Source organism: Odocoileus virginianus, chromosome 3, assembly GCF_023699985.2.
Source record: "Odocoileus virginianus isolate 20LAN1187 ecotype Illinois chromosome 3, Ovbor_1.2, whole genome shotgun sequence".
In the NCBI taxonomy this organism is placed as follows: Eukaryota; Metazoa; Chordata; class Mammalia; order Artiodactyla; family Cervidae; genus Odocoileus; species Odocoileus virginianus.
The window spans coordinates 23,104,492-23,126,244 of NC_069676.1; the positions used below are offsets into that span (position 1 = coordinate 23,104,492).

The 21,753-nt window shown below is 35.9% G+C and overlaps 1 protein-coding gene across 1 annotated transcript in view; it reads left to right on the plus strand.

Moving 5' to 3' along the window:
* FBN2 (fibrillin 2) overlaps positions 1–21,753 on the plus strand; it is a 220,154-nt gene that overhangs the window by 125,985 nt on the left and 72,416 nt on the right. Inside the window, exons 16-20 of the mRNA XM_070465076.1 lie at positions 4,027–4,179; positions 6,578–6,631; positions 8,185–8,310; positions 10,857–10,982; positions 16,188–16,307. Coding sequence (XP_070321177.1) covers positions 4,027–4,179; positions 6,578–6,631; positions 8,185–8,310; positions 10,857–10,982; positions 16,188–16,307 — 579 coding nt within the window. The remainder of the gene's footprint in view (positions 1–4,026; positions 4,180–6,577; positions 6,632–8,184; positions 8,311–10,856; positions 10,983–16,187; positions 16,308–21,753) is intronic.

Below are 21,753 nucleotides of genomic sequence, written 5' to 3' on the forward strand. Positions count from 1 at the left end.
TCTATGATTAGTTCAAAACCAGTTTTGGAGGGAGAAATGATTTTTCTTTTAAGTAACTGACATATGAATAGTTGTTAGGAATTCAGTGTTCAAACACAAATATTCATTCTCTTGTCCACATACAGAAAAAGCATTAGAATTTTTCGGGAAACCCTCTCTAGTTTTTCACAGTTGTAATTACTTAAACTTTTTAAAATAAAAACACCATTTGTTCTGTGTGTAAAATTATATAGCTATTCCTTTAACATGTTTTCTTCATGTCTTCTGCCTTTTGAGATGCTTTTAGATGCATTGATTATTGAGGTTAGAGATGAATCATTATGGTGAATTACTATTAGAGTTAGCACTTTGATTTTAGATTTCGTTTGTTTGTTCATTTTTGTTTACCTATATACTGAGATGGGGTTTTTTATTTTCAGAAAATTAAACTACTGTTGTAACCAGGATATTGAAGAAGCATGATTCACAGACAGGATATGAACAAAAGGCAACTGTATTTTGTTTTTCTCAATCCTTTCAAAACATATTTTTAATTATTCAGTGGGAGCAGTTTATCTAATAAGGAAGAAAACTTAGGCACCCCCAACTTTCCAGTTTTTAGATGGCAGAAATTTATAAGACTCCTTGAACTAATGAAAATAATCTGGATTTAGCAGTTAGAATGTCCAGTGATGTATAATAGCCAATATTCTGAACTTGATTTGAAGTTATGACTTCCCTTCCCAAGCTTACACCTTCATGAGCAGGATGTTTCTGACTCCACCAGAGCCGTCTAAGCACAAGGGGACAGGAAAGAAGCCAGAAGCCCTGACACTCTCCTAGGGTTACTTCAAGATTTCTGGGCTTGACACAAGTTTAAGCCAACTTCATCCTTGTGAGTGATTTCATGAGGGTGTCAACGGCTTTGGCCTGCCCGTGACGAGATGCAGACACTGCATTTTTCTCCTGGTGGCTGTTCCTGGCCCAACCCCAGGTCTTTCTGCAGTCCACTTTAGACAGACTGTCTCTCGTGGTGTCTCATCTCCTCTCTGCACGTTCATTTTAGAGACTCCAGTTGGTGTGGCCGTCATCTAATCCACATGACATGCCACCCTTTGCCCTGTGAACCGAGTGAACAGAGATTGTTCTTGCCTGTGTCCTTTGATTCTGCGGTGGGAATAGCAGCCACTCTCCTCTGTGCTAGGGGCCGCTGATAGAGTTTGGTACCAATTCTTCAAGCAGTTCCCTGTGGAGCTCTTTTCTCTTGCCTAGGGGTGAAGATGGAAGCATGCCCAATTTGTAATCTGGCTCTCGCCCCCCCAAAAATTCTCCTCAAAAACTCATTAATTGCCTCTCTCTAAATTGTATCCTGGATATTGGGAGGGGTTTAAGAACCTGGCAACGGATTTTCCATTTCTACTTCTTTCAGGATGGAGTCTCAAAATTCACCTCGTTATATGTTATTTAGCACCATGAGATTTCAGGTTAAATTTCATTTTTAGCATCCTGTTATGTTAGCTTAAGAGTATTTCAGCATCTTCATGAACACTCTTTGACAGTTCTGTCAGCTAAAAGGTTAATTTTTTTTCTTTACCCTAGTTCTGCCCTTTATATTAGCTGTGTGGCCTTAGGCAAGATACATTACCTCTTCGTGCATCCTTTCCTCACTGGTTGTTTTTGAGGATTAAATAGGTTAATATTAAAAAAAAATTTAAAAAAGAGAAAAAAAATAGGTTAATATTAGATTTATTGGTATAAATCTTGAATGCTGTCTGGCACATAACACATACCCAATAAGTAAACTGTTACAATTATTACTGTTTTGTTAAATCAGAATAGTAGTGTTACATTAAACATAGTCTAAGAGTTGCTGCTTTGAGCTATAAAGAAAAGTTGATACTGAAAAATGAAGAATAAAGTAAAATTAGCATTTGTGTCCTTACATACTTTACCTTTGGTAAATATAAATTATGCTAATTATCTGAGAAAATCCTTCAGCAATTCCAGTCTTTAAGAAAGAAAAGACATGGAGAAATTTGATAACATGTGGAAAAGGCATAGTGTAGGATTTAAGTCCAATCACCAACCAAAACATTCATGTGAGCTTGTACTGATGGTACTGATGCTATCGGTGTCTCTGATCTTATCTCCTGTGAACGTTGGCTTGGTTACAGTGAAGAAAATAAAATGAACTAGGGATCCAGTCTTGGGTCTTTGAAAAGGGAAAACTCAACTGTTTTTATCAAAGGTAGAAGTGAATACCATAGGCTTTTTATAGACTCGCTTCTAAAAATTGCCCCGGCTTACATTCTCAGCATGAAAACAGAAATAACTTTGACCGTTCTGTGATGCCTTTTGAGATAAGTGGTACCATCCTAAGAACTCACAAAAATCTTACTGCAAGTTATGAATTATGTTGTATTTGCATGTGTTCATCATGGTATTGAGTCCTATACTTGTGTGTAACTCAGAGCTGACCCTCCCCAACTAGGTCATAGCAAAGGCAGAAAGGAACAGCAAGTCTACTCCCCAGGGTCATTGTGATAACACCTCTTCCATTGGAGCATACACACATCTCTGCTTCATGCAGCCACACATCCATCTCATTGTTTTAACCAGAACAAAACACCAGCTCACAGGACATAAGTACTTTGCATAGCAAGCAGATAAAATAAACTATTTACAACAAGTTGTGAATAATTATGAATATTTATAATAATGATTATCTCTTTGACGGAATAACTATATAATAGACTGCTTAAAAGCTCTACTGCTTCTCTGGCCTGTATGATGATCTGAGTTTTTCTTTAATAGTTCACCATTTACCATCTCATAAAGTTGTGTTGTATTTTATGAGAATTTAGATGAGCGCAGTAAGCAGGTTATGTGTCTTCAGGGTATAATCTGACATAGTAGAAAGAATTGCTTTGGAGGTCATACAAGCCTGTGTCTGAATTTCAGCTCAGGCAGTGGATAGTCTAGGACTTGGAGGTACTTATGTAATGCCTCTGAACCTCACCTTCCTCATCTGTGAAAAGTGGATAATGATCACTACCCTATGGAGTTGTTGAATGTTCAATGACATAATGTCTGTAAAGCAACAGGCACAATACCACAGACACATAGTAATTATTTATAGAACTGGGTTTGTTGAGAGGCAGAGATTAAAACATAGTCATAACAGGGCTTCCCTGGTGGCTTAGTGGTAAACAAGCCGCCTGCCAGTGCAGGAGACACGGGTTCGATCCCTGGTCTGTGAAGATCCCACATGCCCTGGAACAGCTCAGCACACACCGCAGCTACTGAGTCTGTTCTCTGAAGCCCAGGAGCCTCAGCCGTCGAGCTTCCATGTGGCAGCTCCTGAAGCCTGAGTGCCCTAGAATCCGAGCTCCGCAGCAAGAGAAGCCTCTACAAATGTGAAGCCCGTGCACCACAACTAGAGTAGTCCTCACTCTCCATAACTAGAGGAAAGCCCACACAGCGTGAAGACCCAGCATAGCCAAAAAAAGAAAAATCAATCTCAACTGGGGGTTGAAAAGATAGGCTTCCTATCTCAGAAATTTGAAGAGAGAAATTTCGTAACCAACAGTGTCATCTCAAGATAGTTGAACTGCACAGCGTTTCATTCTTCATAAGAACTTCTAGAAATAATATTAGAATAGAAATAGTATTAGAATAATAATAATATTAGAATAGAAATAATATAAGTATAGTCAGTGATTAGAGGTCTGAGTCTTGTTTATAGCTGTGGAAATATACCTGGGTCAATGAGGGGCCTGTGAAGATAAGTGGGATAACTGATGCTTGTGTAACACATAAAAATTATTGGAGAAAAAAATTGTTCGTATGCATTTATTCTTTTCCTCTCACAATAAACATTTGTTGATCTCCTGATGCTATGAGATGCTGAAGATACAAAGAAAAAGACAAGTGGCAGATGCTACCCAGAAGCTTCCCATGTAGTGGCTGCTTAAGTTTCAAGAAGCCTTCTGTTTTGAAATGTCTTTGTCTCTGTATCACTATCTCAAGTCATTGTTCTCACTCCAGATACTCACATGCGCAGTACATGCTACGGTGGGATCAAGAAGGGAGTGTGTGTCCGGCCCTTCCCCGGTGCGGTGACCAAGTCTGAATGCTGCTGTGCCAATCCAGACTATGGTTTTGGAGAACCCTGCCAGCCATGTCCTGCTAAAAATTCAGGTAGACACCTTTGCCAGTTCCGTACCTGAAAAGGAATCTATCTAACCTAACATCAGATAGTTGGTCAAAGAGTACCTCGCCTCCGAAGTGTTTTGTCTATCTTTATTGAAGGGAAAGAAATCCAAATCTGTCTTGTTATGTGAGGCATATAGTAAGATCTGGCTTATATTTACTTATGATCTCTAGGGAAAGAGGACACATAAGTGAATAGGAAAATTTATCTTATGGTCCAATTATGACCGTTAAACCAGATTCTTTACATGAATATGCTAGCGTCAAAGTCTTTCATCTCTCATCATTCTGAAGATAAATAGCATAAAATTTACTTACCATTTCCAAGGTTATGATAAGTTCATGAGAACCTGATTTTATTTATTTATTTTTAATTTTTATGCAGAATGGCATTAGGATGCACTCTATCAGAAGTTTGGTCTATGAGGAATCTATCAGTAGTTCCAGAAAGTAATAAATTTCTTTCTGAATGTTACCATATGTTACAGGCACATTAAACAGTTTAATTTGACTATTCTGTGACTTGTTATTCATACTTTTATGAAAACTGTATTGAACAGATGTAAGTACAACAGGGACTCAAACACAGTCTTTTTTTTCCCCTTTAAAGTCAAGAAGAGTTGAAAATATAGGTAGGCAAATATATAAATTACAATTTAGTATGATTGCCGCCTTGAAAAGAAACCTAAGGAGCCAGGAGAGCACAAGGAAGGAGCAGTTAGTTCCTGGGGAGACTGGGAAAGATGGCAAAGAAGAATGCATACTTACTTTGGTCTCAAAAAAAATTAAGAATTTCCCAGGTAGAAAATGGAAGAAATGCATTCTAGCAAAGGAAATGGCTAGTAATTCTGTTAAAAAATACTGAATGGACTGTTCAAACCTTAGAAAATTGGTTAGCATCCCTCTGGAAGAATTACTGAGTATGACATTTTTTAAAAAAAAAAAAAAGAGTTAATGAAGTATCTTAATGTATCTAAGTGAATTATGCATATTATGAAAGAGGTATAAAAATTGATAGCTAGACTAGATAAAAGGATCAGTGAACTAATAAAATGAGTCTAGGAACAATTGTAAATATAAATGAGATTATAGAATAATACAATAAAGGTGACATTTAGATCAGTACAAATAAATTTATCTAAAAGTAATGAATATTGTTGATAAATATTGGAAAAAATATGAAGGTAATTCCCTACATTACATGTTGCAAAATAACTTTTTTGTAGAAGATGCAAACTTTTTGTTATCTTGTAATGATAAAGGACTCTCAAAACAGGCTCCAAAGACTAAAGTACGTGTATGAATTAGAAAAATATTTTCCTTAATTTATAAGGAATTTACATTAATCAATAGGCAAAGTTGAAATCCTCTATAGAAAAAAGTACAGTGTACACAAAACTTCACAAAGTAGAAGTACAAATGAGAAGAGTGCCACATAAAAAGATGCCTAATCTGTTTAAAATTAAAAGAAAATTTTTTAAAGTGTCATTTTGTTTATAGATTGGTAAAAATGATTGATTCTCCCCGGTGTTGGGAAGGTTATACCAATATGGGTATTCTCTTACACTGCTCCTGAAAGTGTAACCTGGGATATTTTGGGAGAGGAAGACTATCAAAAACCTTAGAAGAAACAAACGTTGAGCAGTTTTACTTCTAGAAGATTAACCTAGTGATATCTTGAAATTTTTATTATTTATTATATCAGTAATAGCCAAAAGTTGGACAAACCTAATCTCATCAATAAGAGATTGAATGAGTGTAGTACATCCACATAACTGAGAAAAAGTATTAATCTATTAAATGGGCTATTATGTGAATGTCTGTTTTAGAATACAAAGGGTCTAAACCTACTCCCCTACTTATAACCTCTGTGACCTGAGCATATTACTTCCCATCTCTATTCCAACTTTCTTGGCTATAAAAGAGGGAAAAGAACAGTATCTAGTTAGTGGTATTGGGAGGATTAAATAAATTATTAGATTCAAAATGCTAGAACAGTATCAGGCATATCACATAGTAAATGCTACTTATTACATATGTTTCCTGTTATTATTGAGAGAAGAAAAAAAAGCTTAAGGTCAGCCTCTGTAATACAATTTAGATTTTTTTAAAGTTTCCATAAGTAGAAAATATTTGTAATGTTTATCGATATATTAATGATACTTAAGGTGATAATCACAGTTTTGTTTTTTTTACTTTTTTATGCTTATCTCTGATTTTGGAACTCTTAAAATAATTATGTGCTAGAAAATTGTGATTTGTTTTCAATTTTAAGTTATTTCAGGTAATTCTTTTTAATGATAGTTTTGAAGTTATGAAAGTGACTTGTGTATGAAACTGATGTAATTTAGAGTTTTTGATTTCTCTATTTGTTTTTATCTTACAGCTGAATTCCATGGCCTTTGTAGTAGTGGAGTAGGTATCACAGTGGATGGAAGAGGTAACTATTCAATTCTCAATCTTATAATAATTATATAATTGCATATCTTTATTATTATAATATTATAGATGTGATATATTTATATTATATATATCTGTGTAATATAGTGAGATAAATTTTCTTCTAGAAGAGTGGTTAAAAGCTAGATGATATTAAGTAGTATGTAGATGTTCATTTTTATGCTTAGTAGATAAATAATTATCTGTTAAATATGTGTTGTTAAAAATGTCACTAACAAACTACTGCCATGATTTTATGGATACCTTGCTTAAGAAGAAGCTGCAGTTGGTCAAAAAAAAAAGGGAGTCAGTTTGAAGAAAAAATGTAAAATGATGGCACTGACATAGTTAAAACAAAAATAATCTGTTATTTGATATGGATCTTTAAGAAATATTTGAGATATACTGCCCTAAAAATAAATTGACTATTTATGGCTAGGAATTTGCTAAAATGTTTCTAACCATCTATAGAAGTACAAAGTTTCAATGAAGTTTTCTTTTAAATTTAGTAGTATGATTAACAAAACTCCAGTATAGAACTTGAATATTAAATACATATGTGTTTATAATTTTAAAGTTCTTTTATATGTTAATATAGTGTCCTTTGTTTTTTTAAATAAACTGTAGGTGCTGTTCACCTTTAGTTTGCATAAATAGTCCTCTATTTTCATATTTGATGAGACTTTAGAAAAATTATAGATTAATTGACAGTAAATATCACATCTTTGCAAAGAACATCAGAAATCGGAATAAAAAAGCAAACTTACCAAGATACTTCTCTCAAAAACCAAAAGACTGACATTTCTGGAGTATTTAAGGCTTCCTAAATTCTAGAAAACAATAGTTACTATTAAAATTTGAGCATAGTGACCAAAAATTTTGTTTTACACCATTTTTTATTCTCTTTCATCGTTGCCTCCCCAGCAGAGCGAGCTGCCCCGTTGGAACTTAGCGGCTTCTCATACAAGCACATCATTCCTCAAGTCCCACTTCCTGTCATGACAGCGAATAGTCCTGTTCATGGCTTATTGTAAAACATTGTGTTCTCAAATATCCACATTTGAACTGACCTCTCCCATCAATTTCAACTTATCAACAAGGAGAAACATTTACTAAGTATCATATTACTTAGTTGACTATAAAAAATGATAATAAAATAGAAATATTCCATGCCTTTGGAACCATAAAACTATATAGAAATCCTAATAAATCTTTGCCTTTTAATTAGATGGTTAGAGTACCTATCAAGTTGAGTTTTCCTTTGGGTTTTGAGCCAACAGCCTATAAATTTCTTTATTAATTTTATCATAAATGCCAGCACATTACATGGCTTAATTCTTTGAATTTCTGCCAGTTCCCTTCACTTTTCATTTTTACCAGGGAAGTGTCCCATATCTCTTGATTTTATTCTCACTCCTTTTTTTTAATTTCCTTTCCCTTTCTGAACAACAGCAAATTGGAGGGTTGCAGGGTTAAACGCTATGTATTTTGAATGATCTTTACTGGACATACATGTATCAACTGGGAGCATTAAACTTTGAATATTTAATGCAGATATCAATGAGTGTGCTCTGGATCCTGATATATGTGCCAATGGAATTTGTGAAAATTTACGTGGTAGTTACCGGTGTAACTGCAATAGTGGCTATGAACCAGATGCCTCTGGAAGAAATTGTATTGGTAAGTTATTTGTTTTATTATCCGGGAGACTTCTGTATAGTTTAGTCCCGTGGATTTTAGGAGGAATCAAACTATAAGTAAGTGAGTAAAACTAGAGGTCTTACAGTTTCTCTTGTTTCCTTTTTAGTATAGAGATATAAAAATGTTGGAATCAAATACTGTTACACAGTAACAGACTTTTTAGTGGCACAATTTAGTATTAATATTTAAATTAGGTTTTTTCCCCAGATGAATGACATATAGTCAATTATTGGCCTGCTTTATCTGCGTATATCTTAATCCTATAATATTTTACTAGGAAGTGGGATTCAAAAATTAACAAGGTGGTATGTATGAAAAATACTATGTTAAGAAAATTAAATAGTACAGGTTGACTTGGAAAGAAACAATCAATTGCTGCAACATATCCAAATGTGATAAATGAGATGGGTGCTTCCTTTTGTAATTTATAAGGGAATGTTTGAAAAACCTCAAGTACATAGTTTATATATTCAAGAATTTCTAAAAAATCTAGATTTTCTGGCTGAGCACTTGAGTCCACTTCTATAAAAATGAATGTTAATTGATCCTTCATTATATATTATAATTTTTTACATCTACCACTAATGACTCAAATACAAGTCTTGATTATTATGATTAGAAAAAATATATTTTTCCATGTCTATGGTTTTGAGTTTTATTATTGATATATGTTACTATATATCCATCTCACCTTGGGTTGAAGATACACATATAATGGATGTATAAAACTATATTAAATATCATGTACTTACAATAGATATTGATACCTACTGGCAAGGGCCCCAGCCAGAGATTGTTGAACACTTATAAAAATATGAAAACCACCTAGCTTTTATTCCCTAAAAGCAAAGTCATTTCCAGTATAGCATCTAAGTACAGCTGAGCGCATGGGTACCCTACTGAAAACAAGGAAATTCAATGAACATTCACACACTGAACATGGTTCATGGCAATGCTCAACTCTTCAAAGTAGGTACATGCATAATTTTAATAAAATTAAAACTTAGATTTTGAAAATAAAAAGCCAAATTTCAATTTTACTTAGGTCTGCCCTAACAAAGTACCCAAAACGGGGTTGCTTAAAACAGTGGGAATCGATGTTACAGTTTGGGAGTCGAAAGTCCAAAATCGAGGTGTCAGTGGGGCCATGCTCTCTCTAGGGGAGAATCCTTCCTTTCCTCTCCTAAGGGAGAAGGGCTCGGTGGGAGAATCCTTTTCCTCTTCCAGCCTCAGGTGTTTGCAGGCAGTCTTTAGCACTGCTCAGTTTTTAGATGTGTCACTCAAGCCACACGTCTGTCTTCCCCACATGCATCCCCACATCAGCTTCCCTCTGTGTGTGTCTGTCCCTGTGTCATAATTTCCCCTTGATTGCAGTCGTTGGTGTCCATAACTATACTGGACCACAGCCTACCCAAAGGATCTTATTTTAACTTGATTACTCTATTTAAGAATCCTGTTTCTAAACTAGGTCACATGCTGAGGTACTGGGGGTTAGGGTTTCAAAATATTTTTTTAAGAGACACATTTCAACCCACAGCATGGACCGATGGGTAAATAAATTGTGATTTGGCCTCTTGTTTAAGTGTATAATCTTGGGGGAGACTATAGTGATGCTTAAAATGTAATACTACTGCAGGTCAACAAGTAAATGAAGAACAAAGTAGTCATGTGCCTTTTCCAAAGCATTAACACATGTCCCAGGGACTTTAGAACATCTTAAAAGTAAGCACATCTAGGTTGCTTCCATGTTCTGGCTATTATAAACAGTGCTGCGATGAAGCAACCCAGATGCCCATCAACAGACGAATGGATAAGGAAGCTGTGGTACATATACACCATGGAATATTACTCAGCCATTAAAAAGAATTCATTTGAATCAATTCTGATGAGATGGATGAAACTGGAGCCCATTATACAGAGTGAAGTAAGCCAGAAAGATAAAGAACATTATAGCATACTAACACATATATGTGGAATTTAGAAAGATGGTAATGATAACCCTATATGCAAAACAGAAAAAGAGACACAGATGTACAGAACAGACTTTTGGACTCTGTGGGAGAAGGCGAGGGTGGGATGTTTAGAAAGAACAGCATCAAAACATCTATATTATCTAGGGTGAAACAGATCACCAGCCCAGGTGGGATGCATGAGACAAGTGCTCGGGCCTGGTGCACTGGGAAGACCCAGAGGGATCGGGTAGAGAGGGTGGTGGGAGCAGGGATCGGGATGGGGAATACATGTAACTCCATGGCTGATTCATGTCAATGTATGACAAAAATCACTACAATATTGTAAAATAATTAGCCTCCAACTAATAAAAATAAATGGAAAAAAAAAAAGTAAGCACAAGATCGTTCCATTTGAGTAAAATGTGTTTTGCTTATGGTCAAGGAATGTGCTTTGGGTACAAAGAGTAAGGTATGGGATGAGGAAGAAAAACAAATAACAAAATTAAAACATTTTGAACACGGTACTGTTCGTTTCACCCTGTGTGTCTCCTGTCTTCTAACGGTGGCTTCCAGACATTGACGAGTGCCTGGTAAACAGACTGCTGTGTGACAATGGTCTGTGCCGGAACACACCTGGAAGCTACAGCTGCACCTGCCCGCCTGGCTATGTGTTCAGGACGGAGACGGAGACGTGTGAAGGTAAGAGCCACTTTTCTTCACTGTGAGTAGTAAGCATCTTAGTATGCATGGGCCTTAAATACATTATGAAGCAACAGAGCAAAAAGAATGTTGTTTGAATATGTTCTAAATTTCACAATCTCAGCTAATCTGCCAGTTTTAGAAGTAGCATGCATCTAGCCCAGCTTATAAATACCATCAGCTTTGTTCCATTCAGGAGAAATATCAACACACATTTTGAAGTTAATGAAAATAAGTGAAAGAAGCCAGTTTGTTTCACTTGCTGATAATATATCAGATTTTTGTTTGTTTGATTTTCCCTTTTTAAAACCAATGTAACACATTAGCCTAGGAGAACCTGAACTCACGATAAAGTCAGCTGTTAGGCATTTTATTTATGAAATGACTGATAGACCTCAGAGGTTGGCCCAGAAAATAGGCCAACCTATATTTGAGGCCTGAGTAAAAATGGTCACCTAAATTAAATTTATAGTCCAAGAAAATTCTCCTTTCCCTTTGAAACTTTAAGTTACAGCTTGAATTTAAGGCTCATGAATTGCTGTTTAAAAACCTTCCTTTTCTTTTAAGCTCATTTTCCTGCAGTGGAAGTTATATGAATAACTTAAATGCTTCAGAAAGGCCCCATTTTCAGTGAGATACTAGCTAAGCTATGAGTATCTTCAATTATATTTTTGTTCCTTGACTAGAGTACTGTGTCTTTCAGGATAATTTGGTGTATGGCTACTGGTCATTGTTCTTTTTCAGTTGCACTATGTGGGCCCACAGAAGTATCCCATGACATTCTCAAATCCGATAACTACTTCTGAAAAGTAACTTAAAAATAAAAAATTTCATCTTTAGTTATTTGGAATAACCCTTTTTTATCTATTAAGTATGTGTCTCCTGGTAACTTCATAGCCAAGAAAACTGCAATAGTAATATTATGCAAAAAGATGTTAACATTCTCTTCTTCTTGTTTAACTTCAAAGCATTCTTATGAACAGAAACAAGTTAGGACTCAAACAAGATGCCAAAATACAAACGACTCAGCTGAAGTCAATGAAATACAATTACAAAGTGCAATTCTAAGTTTGGATTGAATTTGAGGGACCAGTGAAAAACAGTAATTAGCCTGAAGAGAGGAAAAAAAGCAAAGAAAAATGAAAACCTCAGTATAAAATGCAGTTTTTCTAAACTTAGTTCTGATAACTGTTGAGTTCCCCTCCTGTCCACACCTTTTTCAGGAGCTCCTCAAAGAGAAGCATACTTTCCATTCCTGACTAAAGTGCTTAAAGATTCATTCATCTTATCCATAGATGAACAGAGACATCTGTTAGTATTTTTTTTCTCTTAGTATCTTTTTTCATTAGTCCAGGCTTCCCAAGTGTATGCATCCAGAGTTTTTATCTTTTAGCACCCATACCCACTCTCCTTGGGCTTCTTCAGTGGCTTAGTGGTAAGGAATCTGCCTGTAATACAAGAGACGCAGGAAATACGGGTTCTATTCCTGGGTCAGGAAGATCCCCTGGAGTAGGAAATGGCAAACCACTCCAGTACTTTAGCCTAAAAAATCCTATGGACAGAGGGGCCTGGCGGGCTGCAATCCAAAGGGTTGCAAAGAGTAGGACGTGACTGAACATGAGCCCCCTCCCCTCAACACCTTTTATCCTTCAGAATTGCCATGAGAAATGCATTTTGTAAAAGAAAAAAAATTCCAAGCCATGAGTTTACTCCGTGAGTTTTTTGGGAGGGTAGGAGAAGGGATTTCAACAATTGTGTTTCCTTTTGTTTTTATTCCTGACTTTCTACGCCTCCTTCCCCCTGCCCTTTTTCAGTTTTATCTGTTGCCTATTGGAGTTATCTATTGCTAAATGTCAGGAAGCTCTGAAAGCAATAATAACTTAGGATATCATCTTCATTTAGTTGAGAAGCTGATGATTATTAGAACTGGTTTCCCTGTCTACAATGACAGTACACTTTTGTGCCGTTGTGAGGGAGACACAACAGGGAGCTACATGGATGGTCTCTGATTCCGTTTGGTCAGTTTGGTTTGAATACCAGGTTGTCAATATTTATAGCATGTTGCTTCCATTTTGACAAGTAAGATGAAGTTGAAGCATATTAAGAGGTGAAATATCAACACATAAATAAAAGGGATTCACCTACGTAGGTAAAAAAGTGAAGCGTGGTGTTTAATAGTATGATATTACTGCGTTTAATCGCTCAGTTGTGTCTGACTCTTTGTGACCCCATGGACTGTATCCCTGCAGGCCCCTCTATCCATGGGGATTTTCCAAGTAAGAATACTGGAGTGGGTTGCCATGCCCTCTTCCAGGGGAATCTTCCTAAACCAGGGATCAAACCCAGGTCTCCCACTCTGCAGGCAGATTCTTCACCATCTGAGCCCCCAGGGAAGCCCAAGAATTCTGGGGTGGGGGAGCCTATCCCTTCTCCAGGGGATCTCCCCAACCCAGGGATCAAACTGGGGTCTTCTGCACTGCAGGTGGGTTCTTTACCAGCTGAGCTACCAGGGTAGCCCCAGTATGACGTTAGATGATTACATAAATACTAATGCACAGTAATACCAAATCAAGCGGCAGTGATGGTTTCAAAGTGTGGTCTTTGCTTATTTTGCCAAAGAATAATTGTTCCTGATAAGCTAGCCTTTTCTTTAATATGAAAGTTGTTTTATATCTGTCATTCATAAGAAAGAAGTTCATGTTATGTAAATAAAAGAGAAATGATAGAGAAATATTTGGGTTCTAGCCTTATGACATTGGTGGAAATAAAAATTATTTATTGTGAAAAACTCTTTCTACACTTTCTTCCCACTGTTAGGTTATTTGCATTTTATTAAGTGTTTTGCAAAAAAGAAATAGACCTGAAGGCCATGGAAATCTTTTTCCCTTGGGTGTCCTCCTTATTTCTAGCCTTGCATTCACACAATAAATTTGTGTGCCTGAAGCAGTTCTCTGCATGCTGTTCTTTCTAAACTAATTTCCAAAGACTAGGCAGGGAGTTATTAGCCAATTCATTGTCAATTCTAGCTTTCTCTATATATACTTGCTATATTCACTAATTTTACTTGTCATTCATGTTTTCAACAGTCTTTTTAAGTATGTATTCAAGAGCAGTAATCAAGTTTCTCTGATATTTCAAACCGAAGTTACAAAAATTTATTTTACTTTTTTCGAGCCCTGAGAGTCTAAGTTAAAATTTTTACAGCAAGCACTGTGGTTTCGATTGTGTTTCCAGTGACATAACTAGTTAAATGTAAACCAGATGTGCTTTGAAGTTTATTTCCAGGAATGTACAGTGAACTGTTTCAGTTCCTGGTTCCATGACATTTATAACATAAAAACAATGTATTTAAAGAAAAATTAAACAGTTGATATCTGTAGCTGTCATTGCATGTGTTTATAGCTTTTGAGTTCATAATTGCTTAATATAAAGTAGGGATTTTGCACATTGATGATATTGACATTTTTCTTTGGGAGGAGGTTCTTAACAGATGAAATTAATAGGTGATATATAGTCTGTCTTCAGATTAGATATCTGCTTCTTTTTTGGCTATCTGGTTTGTTTTTTACTTTGTGGTTTTTTTTTTTTTAATTTAGTACTTTGGAGTAGATGTTTTTATTCCAAATCTGTGCTGTATTTACAAAACCTGTTCTTGTATTTTTAAGAGGCTTTCTTGCTACAAAGGACCTGAAAGAAAAATGCATTTATATTTCTTAAAAACAATTTCTATTTCAAGAATCCATTAAATACCTGGGTATTTATTGTGTAGTTTTGAAATAGCAAAGAGGAAACATAACTGTTTTCCACATGGATTTTTAAGTTTGCATTTCAAGTCTACAGACTTGAAAATCAGCAGTGAGCTCTTCCTTTTCAGAACCAATTTAGTTTATATTTGACTTGAGATGTTCAAGAGTAAATGTTGTGATCTTCTAGTTATTTGCATGTTTTCCTCAATATAATATTCCTGTGTTTAATTTAAAGAGGTGTTTAGAAAAAAAAATAAATACTGTGGTGAATTCAGAAACTGTAGTGTTCAACAAAAGGGTGTCTTAAAGTATGTTGACCTGTTTCAGATAATTAGCCAGTTATAGAAAGAAATCTGAGTATCTTTTCCTTAAATTGAGTTGTTGAATTTATACTGAAAGTCAGTCTTTGATGTTGTTTTTAGTAGTTTAGCTAAATCTTATATTTATTTTTAATTAACTTGTGTTAAACTATTTAATTTTATTGGTTTAACATCCTGTTTAGCCACTACTTGAGAACATAGTCTTACTCTAATTCTGTCATACTTCTGACCATCAACAGGAATTGTTTAGATTATGATATGCAATTTGACTTCAGACTCAAATCAATGATAGTAAAAATCTATTTAATACAATTAAAAGTTTATTTTTCCTCTTTTTTTTTATTTTAGCACAATCAGTTGTGCTTTAAAATGTCTCACCCCAGGACTTCCCTGGTGGTCCAGTGGTTAAGAATCCATTGCCTTGCAATGCAGGGGATGTGAGTTCCATCCCCAGTGAGGGAACTAAGTTCTCACATGCAACAGAGCAACTAAGTCCATGAACTGCAGATAAGACCCAAAGCAACCAAATAAATAAATATTTTTTGAAATGTCTCAAACCAAGCATGGAAATGTGAACAGGAAGGTGGATAATAAGGGCTAGAAGAGAAGGCTATACCTGGTGTTAAAGTTTCATCCCTTATTTCCTGATTTGTATCCAGGAGTTTGGAATTAAAACCAGGATTGCAATGTGTTGTCTCTACTATAGGCTTTTTAAATTCTTCCAAAACCTCATGGAATCAGCAATGAAGGAAACAGTCATCTTCGTGCACAGCACACATTGCACCTGGGAATATGTTGCTTTCCTGGAATCAGATCGAATTTCCCACAGGAAAATTATATCTCATTACCAGAGAAAATTAATCCAATTTATGTAAAGTTGTAGTGAAACAGTAAAGATATTGAACCCTTTCAAAACAGGCTGATTCCTGTAGTCCTGCTGAGTCCCCCAGCTGTGCACATGTGTATCCACACTGTAAAATGCACGTCTCCATTCCCCATTCACTTTATGCCTCATAGATCCATATTAAAATTACAAGAGCCAAGTTTACCAGACGTTCTGGCATAGCATGGCTTGTTGGAATAATATTTTCCAGAAACACATGGCAGCTCTAACAGAATCTTTTCCTTCTGGATTGTAGATATAAATGAATGTGAAAGCAACCCATGTGTCAATGGGGCCTGCAGGAACAACCTTGGATCTTTCAATTGTGAATGTTCTCCTGGCAGCAAACTCAGCTCGACAGGATTGATCTGTATTGGTAAGATCTGTGCCTGGTGTTGATGTTTCAGTTTCACTCCAAAGATAAGCAGAGACACCAAGACTTACTGTGGGTAAACAGTACATGATCACAGGAAGCTAATAATTCAGGAGTTAATTCAGTTGTTTTCTCTTGTTATCCAGGTAGGAGTAAGACATGATAGTATAAACTAGACAGACTCTTAAATTTTGTTAATTCTAGGAAGCATTCCTTTTGTGTAAGTATATATATATATATATATATTACACCATAAGTTATAAGCGTTTCCATACCACACACATATTTATATTCATTCCCCAGGAATGCCTTAGGCAGCAATACAATCAAATCCTTACTGCATACTTTTTATAAACAATCTTCAATGGTAAACAAAAATGTGATCACATTTGGACTCAGTTAACAGGACAAGAACTTGAAGAGTTGAAACTTTAAACAAATAGAATTTGTTGGGTTTTTTTTAATTTCTTCTATCAATCATAACTTTATGAATGCCAAAGAATTCTTGCTTTGGAAAATCTCTAAGAGGGAAAGATTTGAAAACCCCAGGACTAACATGTTTCAATGTATCTCAAAACATAGAAGGTCAGTTCTTGATAAAGGCACGCGTGTGTGCTCATTCACCTCCGTCGTATCCGACTCTCTGCGACCCCATGGACTGTATGCAGCCTACCAGGCTCCTCCATCCATGGGATTCTCCAGGCAAGAATACTGGAGTGGGTTGCCATTTCCTTCTCCATTGATAAAGGCAGTAGGACATAAATAAAATGAAATAATCAGATCTACTATAATGTTACTATAAGCAACTCTTCAGCTTATGTAAGAGAAAAAAACGATCTCAGCAGTTCTTTCCTGCTTCTAGTGTCTAAGGCTACACTGACTAGATACACATACTTCACATTTTTACCTAGTATCCACTTTTGGTGGTGGTTTAGTTGCTAGGTCGTGTCCAACTCTTGAGACCCTATGGACTATAACCTTCCAGGCTCCTATGTCCGTGGGATCTCAAAGTGAACTAAATATATATTTCCAAATAGTTAGGGAGGTGTTACAGTTTTACATAGTGTCAAATAAATTGGCAGTTTTTGTTTGTTATCTATTCAATATGAATTTTCAGTTTAGTATTTGCTAAAGACAGTAGTATTTTCCATATTATATCTGATGCTAACAGTATTTAGCTGGATACTTAGAGTACCTGTTTGTCACAGGAAGGAGAAATGATGAAGCCCAAGTTTCAATGAAAACCTTCCCTTTGGAAATGCCAGCACTCCATTTCCCAATGAGGTACAGCTGGTGAAATTTGAGCCTTGTTCCACTCTCCATACTAGAAAATAGACTGCCATCTGCCTAGGGCATTACTTTTTTTCTCACAGAATTCCTGGTTGGGGGTTGGGGGGGCATATGGATTGGATCTGGTAAGGCAGAAATATTTTTGCTAAGCCACAGTTTCCAACTGAGATAGAATCATTTTATTATGCAATGGAAATAAACTCAGCATTAGTCAATTAACATCTCAGAAAACTAAATCTGTGTGCCACTTGGGCATCAAAGATACCTTAGAGCTTTTGCTTCAACATAAACACTTCTGGGATTTTGGCCTCTTACTCTTATAGTTAATTATTAATGAATAAAAAAACAAAGACAATTTATTTCCAAGTTATTATGTTGGACACCTAAATTCCACAGTATTTTTCTAAGCCAATGTATTGTGTGTGTTCATTCGTTGTGATAAGATTTGAGCATCTCAGCCAAAAACTGCTCTGAAAGAAATTTACTTAATATGTTTACATTTTAGACTTTATTTTATCTGCTTTTTTCATTAAAAATTCAAGTTTTAAAAATAAACTAAATAGTAAAATATACATAAAAAATATTATGAATGTACTTTTTAAATAAGACTGTCAAATGGCTTTAATCAGTGTTTAGCCTGCAAATAGCCCCTTGGTAGGAACTAAATCTCTAAATTTAGAACTGAATAAAAATCCCCTGATGTGATTACAAATTTAAAATTAATGAGAACATAAATGAATTCAGTTCAGTTCAGTTCAGTCACTCAGTCGTGTCCGACTCTTTGCTACCCCGTGAATCGCAGCACGCCAGGCCTCCCTCTCCATCACCAACTCCCGGAGTTTACCCAAACCCATGTCCATCGAGTCAGTGATGCCATCCAACCATCTCATCCCCTGTCGTCCCCTTCTCCTCCTGCCCCCAATCCCTCCCAGCATCAAGGTCTTTTCCAATGAGTCAACTCTTCTCATGAGGTGGCCAAAGTACTGGAGTTTCAGCTTCAGCATCAGTCCTTCCAATGAACACCCAGAACTGATCTCCTTTAGGATGGACTGGTTGGATCTCCTTGCAGTCCAAGTGACTCTCAAGTCTTCTCCAACACCACAGTTCAAAAGCATCAATTCTTTGGCACTCAGCTTCTCTCATATCCATACATGACCACTGGAAAAACAATAGCCTTGACTAGATGGACCTTTGTTGGCAAAGTAATGTCTCTGCTTTTTAATATGCTATCTAGGTTGGTCATAATTTTCCTTCCAAGGAGTAAGTGTCTTTTAATTTCATGGCTATGATCACCATCTGCAGTGATTTTGGAGCCCCCCATAATTAAGTCTGTAGATACAAAGAATATTTCAGGATTTAGAACATATTCTGCAAGCTTCATAAACATAAACCAGTCTTCAGCTGTTCTATAGACTGCTTGAAGAGACTGTTATTTTATGCTTGAAGTGATGAAATATAATAGAACAATATATTTGATTAATTTTTCCTGCATTACACTGCTTCCATCTGATGGCTCTGCATAATCCATACCATTTCCCTCATCTTTGGCTTGGATCTGAGTTCTGTCCTCACATTTCATGGACACATCAGGGGCAGTGACCTCTCTGTTGTAAAATCCAGTGGTCAGTTCTTGTCCCTCATCTTAGTCTATTAACAGTATTTAACACAGTTCACCACTCATCCCCTCTCAAGTTTTTCCTTTTGGCATTCTCTTTTTCTCCTTTCACTTTCCTGGCCTCTTTCCTCAGTTTCCTTTGTTAAATCTTTCATTTTCTCCTGCTATCCAATTGGAAATGTCTCACAGGTCAGTCCTGGGGTCCTGGGATATTTTTGCTTCTCTGTTTTACATGCATGCTTAGATGGCCTCTACATTAACTCTCACAGTCCTCTCTCTAGCCTTAATCTCTCCACCAGTTTCAGACTTGTCTTTCTGATTATCTGCATGGTATCTCCACTGGGATGTCTAATTGGCATATCAAACAGCATGTCTGAGACCAAATTTCTATCTTTAAGCTTAAATCTGGGTCTCCTAGAAGCCGTTCTGTCTTGACAAATTATAACTCTATTTTTATAATTAGAGTCATTCTTGATGCCTTTCTCTCAAGCAGCAGGTTGAATCCATCTAAATCCTGTTGATTGTACTCAAAAGTTTTTCCATATTTCAACCCCTTCTCACCATCAATTTCAACAACCCCCAAGCCAAGCCACCATTTTTTTTTTTTTTTTTTTTGACTATTCCTATAGCCTCTAGCTTATCTGCTTACCCTGCTTAATTTTTTTGGAGAGCTTAACCAACCTCTGACTATATAACTACATCTATATTGTGACTGCATGTGTGTGTAGTTACATATATACCCAAACACACACACACAAGAAAAAGCAATAAGGAGAGATGGATTGTGTGTGTATGTATGTCTATTGATTTTGTGAGTTTTCAGTGTTGATACAATACCAGTGTAAAGAAGCACTATGTTGCAGAATGAGACCTCTAAAATCATACAGTGCAAGTCTGAATCTTGATGCTGACCCTCTCCTGGCTGGGTGAACTTCTTCTGGTAAATTAGTTGACCCCTGTGCCTCACTTTTCTCATCTGCAAGTTGTCTATATCTTACAGGGTTATTTTAACGGGTAAATAAACTAACATATGGAAAGCCTTTAATAGTGCTTGTTGCTGCCTCAGTAAATATTAGTAAATATTGATCACAGTATATCTTAAAATGACTACAGTCAAGGTGATAAATCAGTAATTAACCCAGGTCTTAAAAGACCATTTAAATACACAGTAGCCTTAAACTATCATCTCTGTTTCCTCTATGCTGTGGAATTTGCTGGTTTAAACCTATAAAAAACTTATAATTTGATAGTTGATACAAATGCATATGTGCAAATCTCTTTCATTTGTGCACAGTTTTTATCCGAATTAAATCTCAAAATAGAAAAAAGCAAACAGACTACCCATCTCTTCTCCGCATCCTTGCCCCATAGCTTTTGTATTCAGTCAAGGACAGAGGTGTTTCCTTTGTTTTACCCTTGAGGTTTGATGACTTGGTCGGGAGGATCCCCTAGAGAAGGAATCCACTCCAGTATTCTTGGGCTTCTCTGGCTCATATGGTAAAGAATCCTCCTGTGTTTCTGGTTATATTGTTTTTATTGTAAAACCTTATTTGTCCTTATTATTAAATGAGTTTTAAATAAAGCAAATGCTGTAGGAATATGTTTTTACTTTATTGTTTTCCAAGTCTGTGACTGTAATATGCTATTAAGCTTTTTGTTCAGTCATTTTACATATCACCTGCAGAGAGACCATCTCAGCGCTTTTCACGTGCTGACTCCTGGGCCACATACCTGGAGTCTTATGCATCTGCATTTTAGTAAGAAACTTGGTAATGTTACACACTAGAAACTGAGATCCACAGTACTGCAAGGAAATCATCACAGGACTTAGTTTACCCAGTTAATACTTGCTATGTTAACTTGGGACTCCTTTTCTCTGCTTCAAAATCTCTTTTTTTTTTTTTTTAACCATCATTTAAGGAGGAACTTAAATTTGGTGTGGAAACAGTCTAAAAAGTTAGGAGTAGTTGCATCTGGATGGTAGCATTACAGGTAGTTTTTTTATTTTCTCTGCTATTTCTTCAAATAGCTTATCATAAATATGTATTACATTTTGAACTAGAGATAAAACTGTACATATATACCATAGAAAAAAATCCTGAAAGAAGATACATCAAATATATCCATGTGTGTCTTAATGGTGGTTTTAGAGGTTTTATTTCTTTTTTTTTTTTTTTTCTTTTTTATCTTTAAGATTTATTTTTTTCGAATTATTCATCAAATGACTATCTTCAATCAGAGAAAAACTGGCTTCTCTGTAATAGAAGAACCATAGTGTGTGGTTTATTTGGTAGGGAATTGGGAGAGAAGGAGGTTATTTGCAGAGTGCCATTGGATAAAATCTTAAACATCAAAGTATTTGCCATAAAGAATAAATCTTACAAGTATTTTTTGTACGAGTAATGACCTTTTAACAGTCATGGGCTGTTCTTTGCAAATCCCAGTATGAAGTCTTGGGCAGTAGCAGCTGCTCCTAGAATACCCAGATATATAATTGTATTAATTCCCATAGCATGTGAAATTACCTGTATGTAATATGCATTT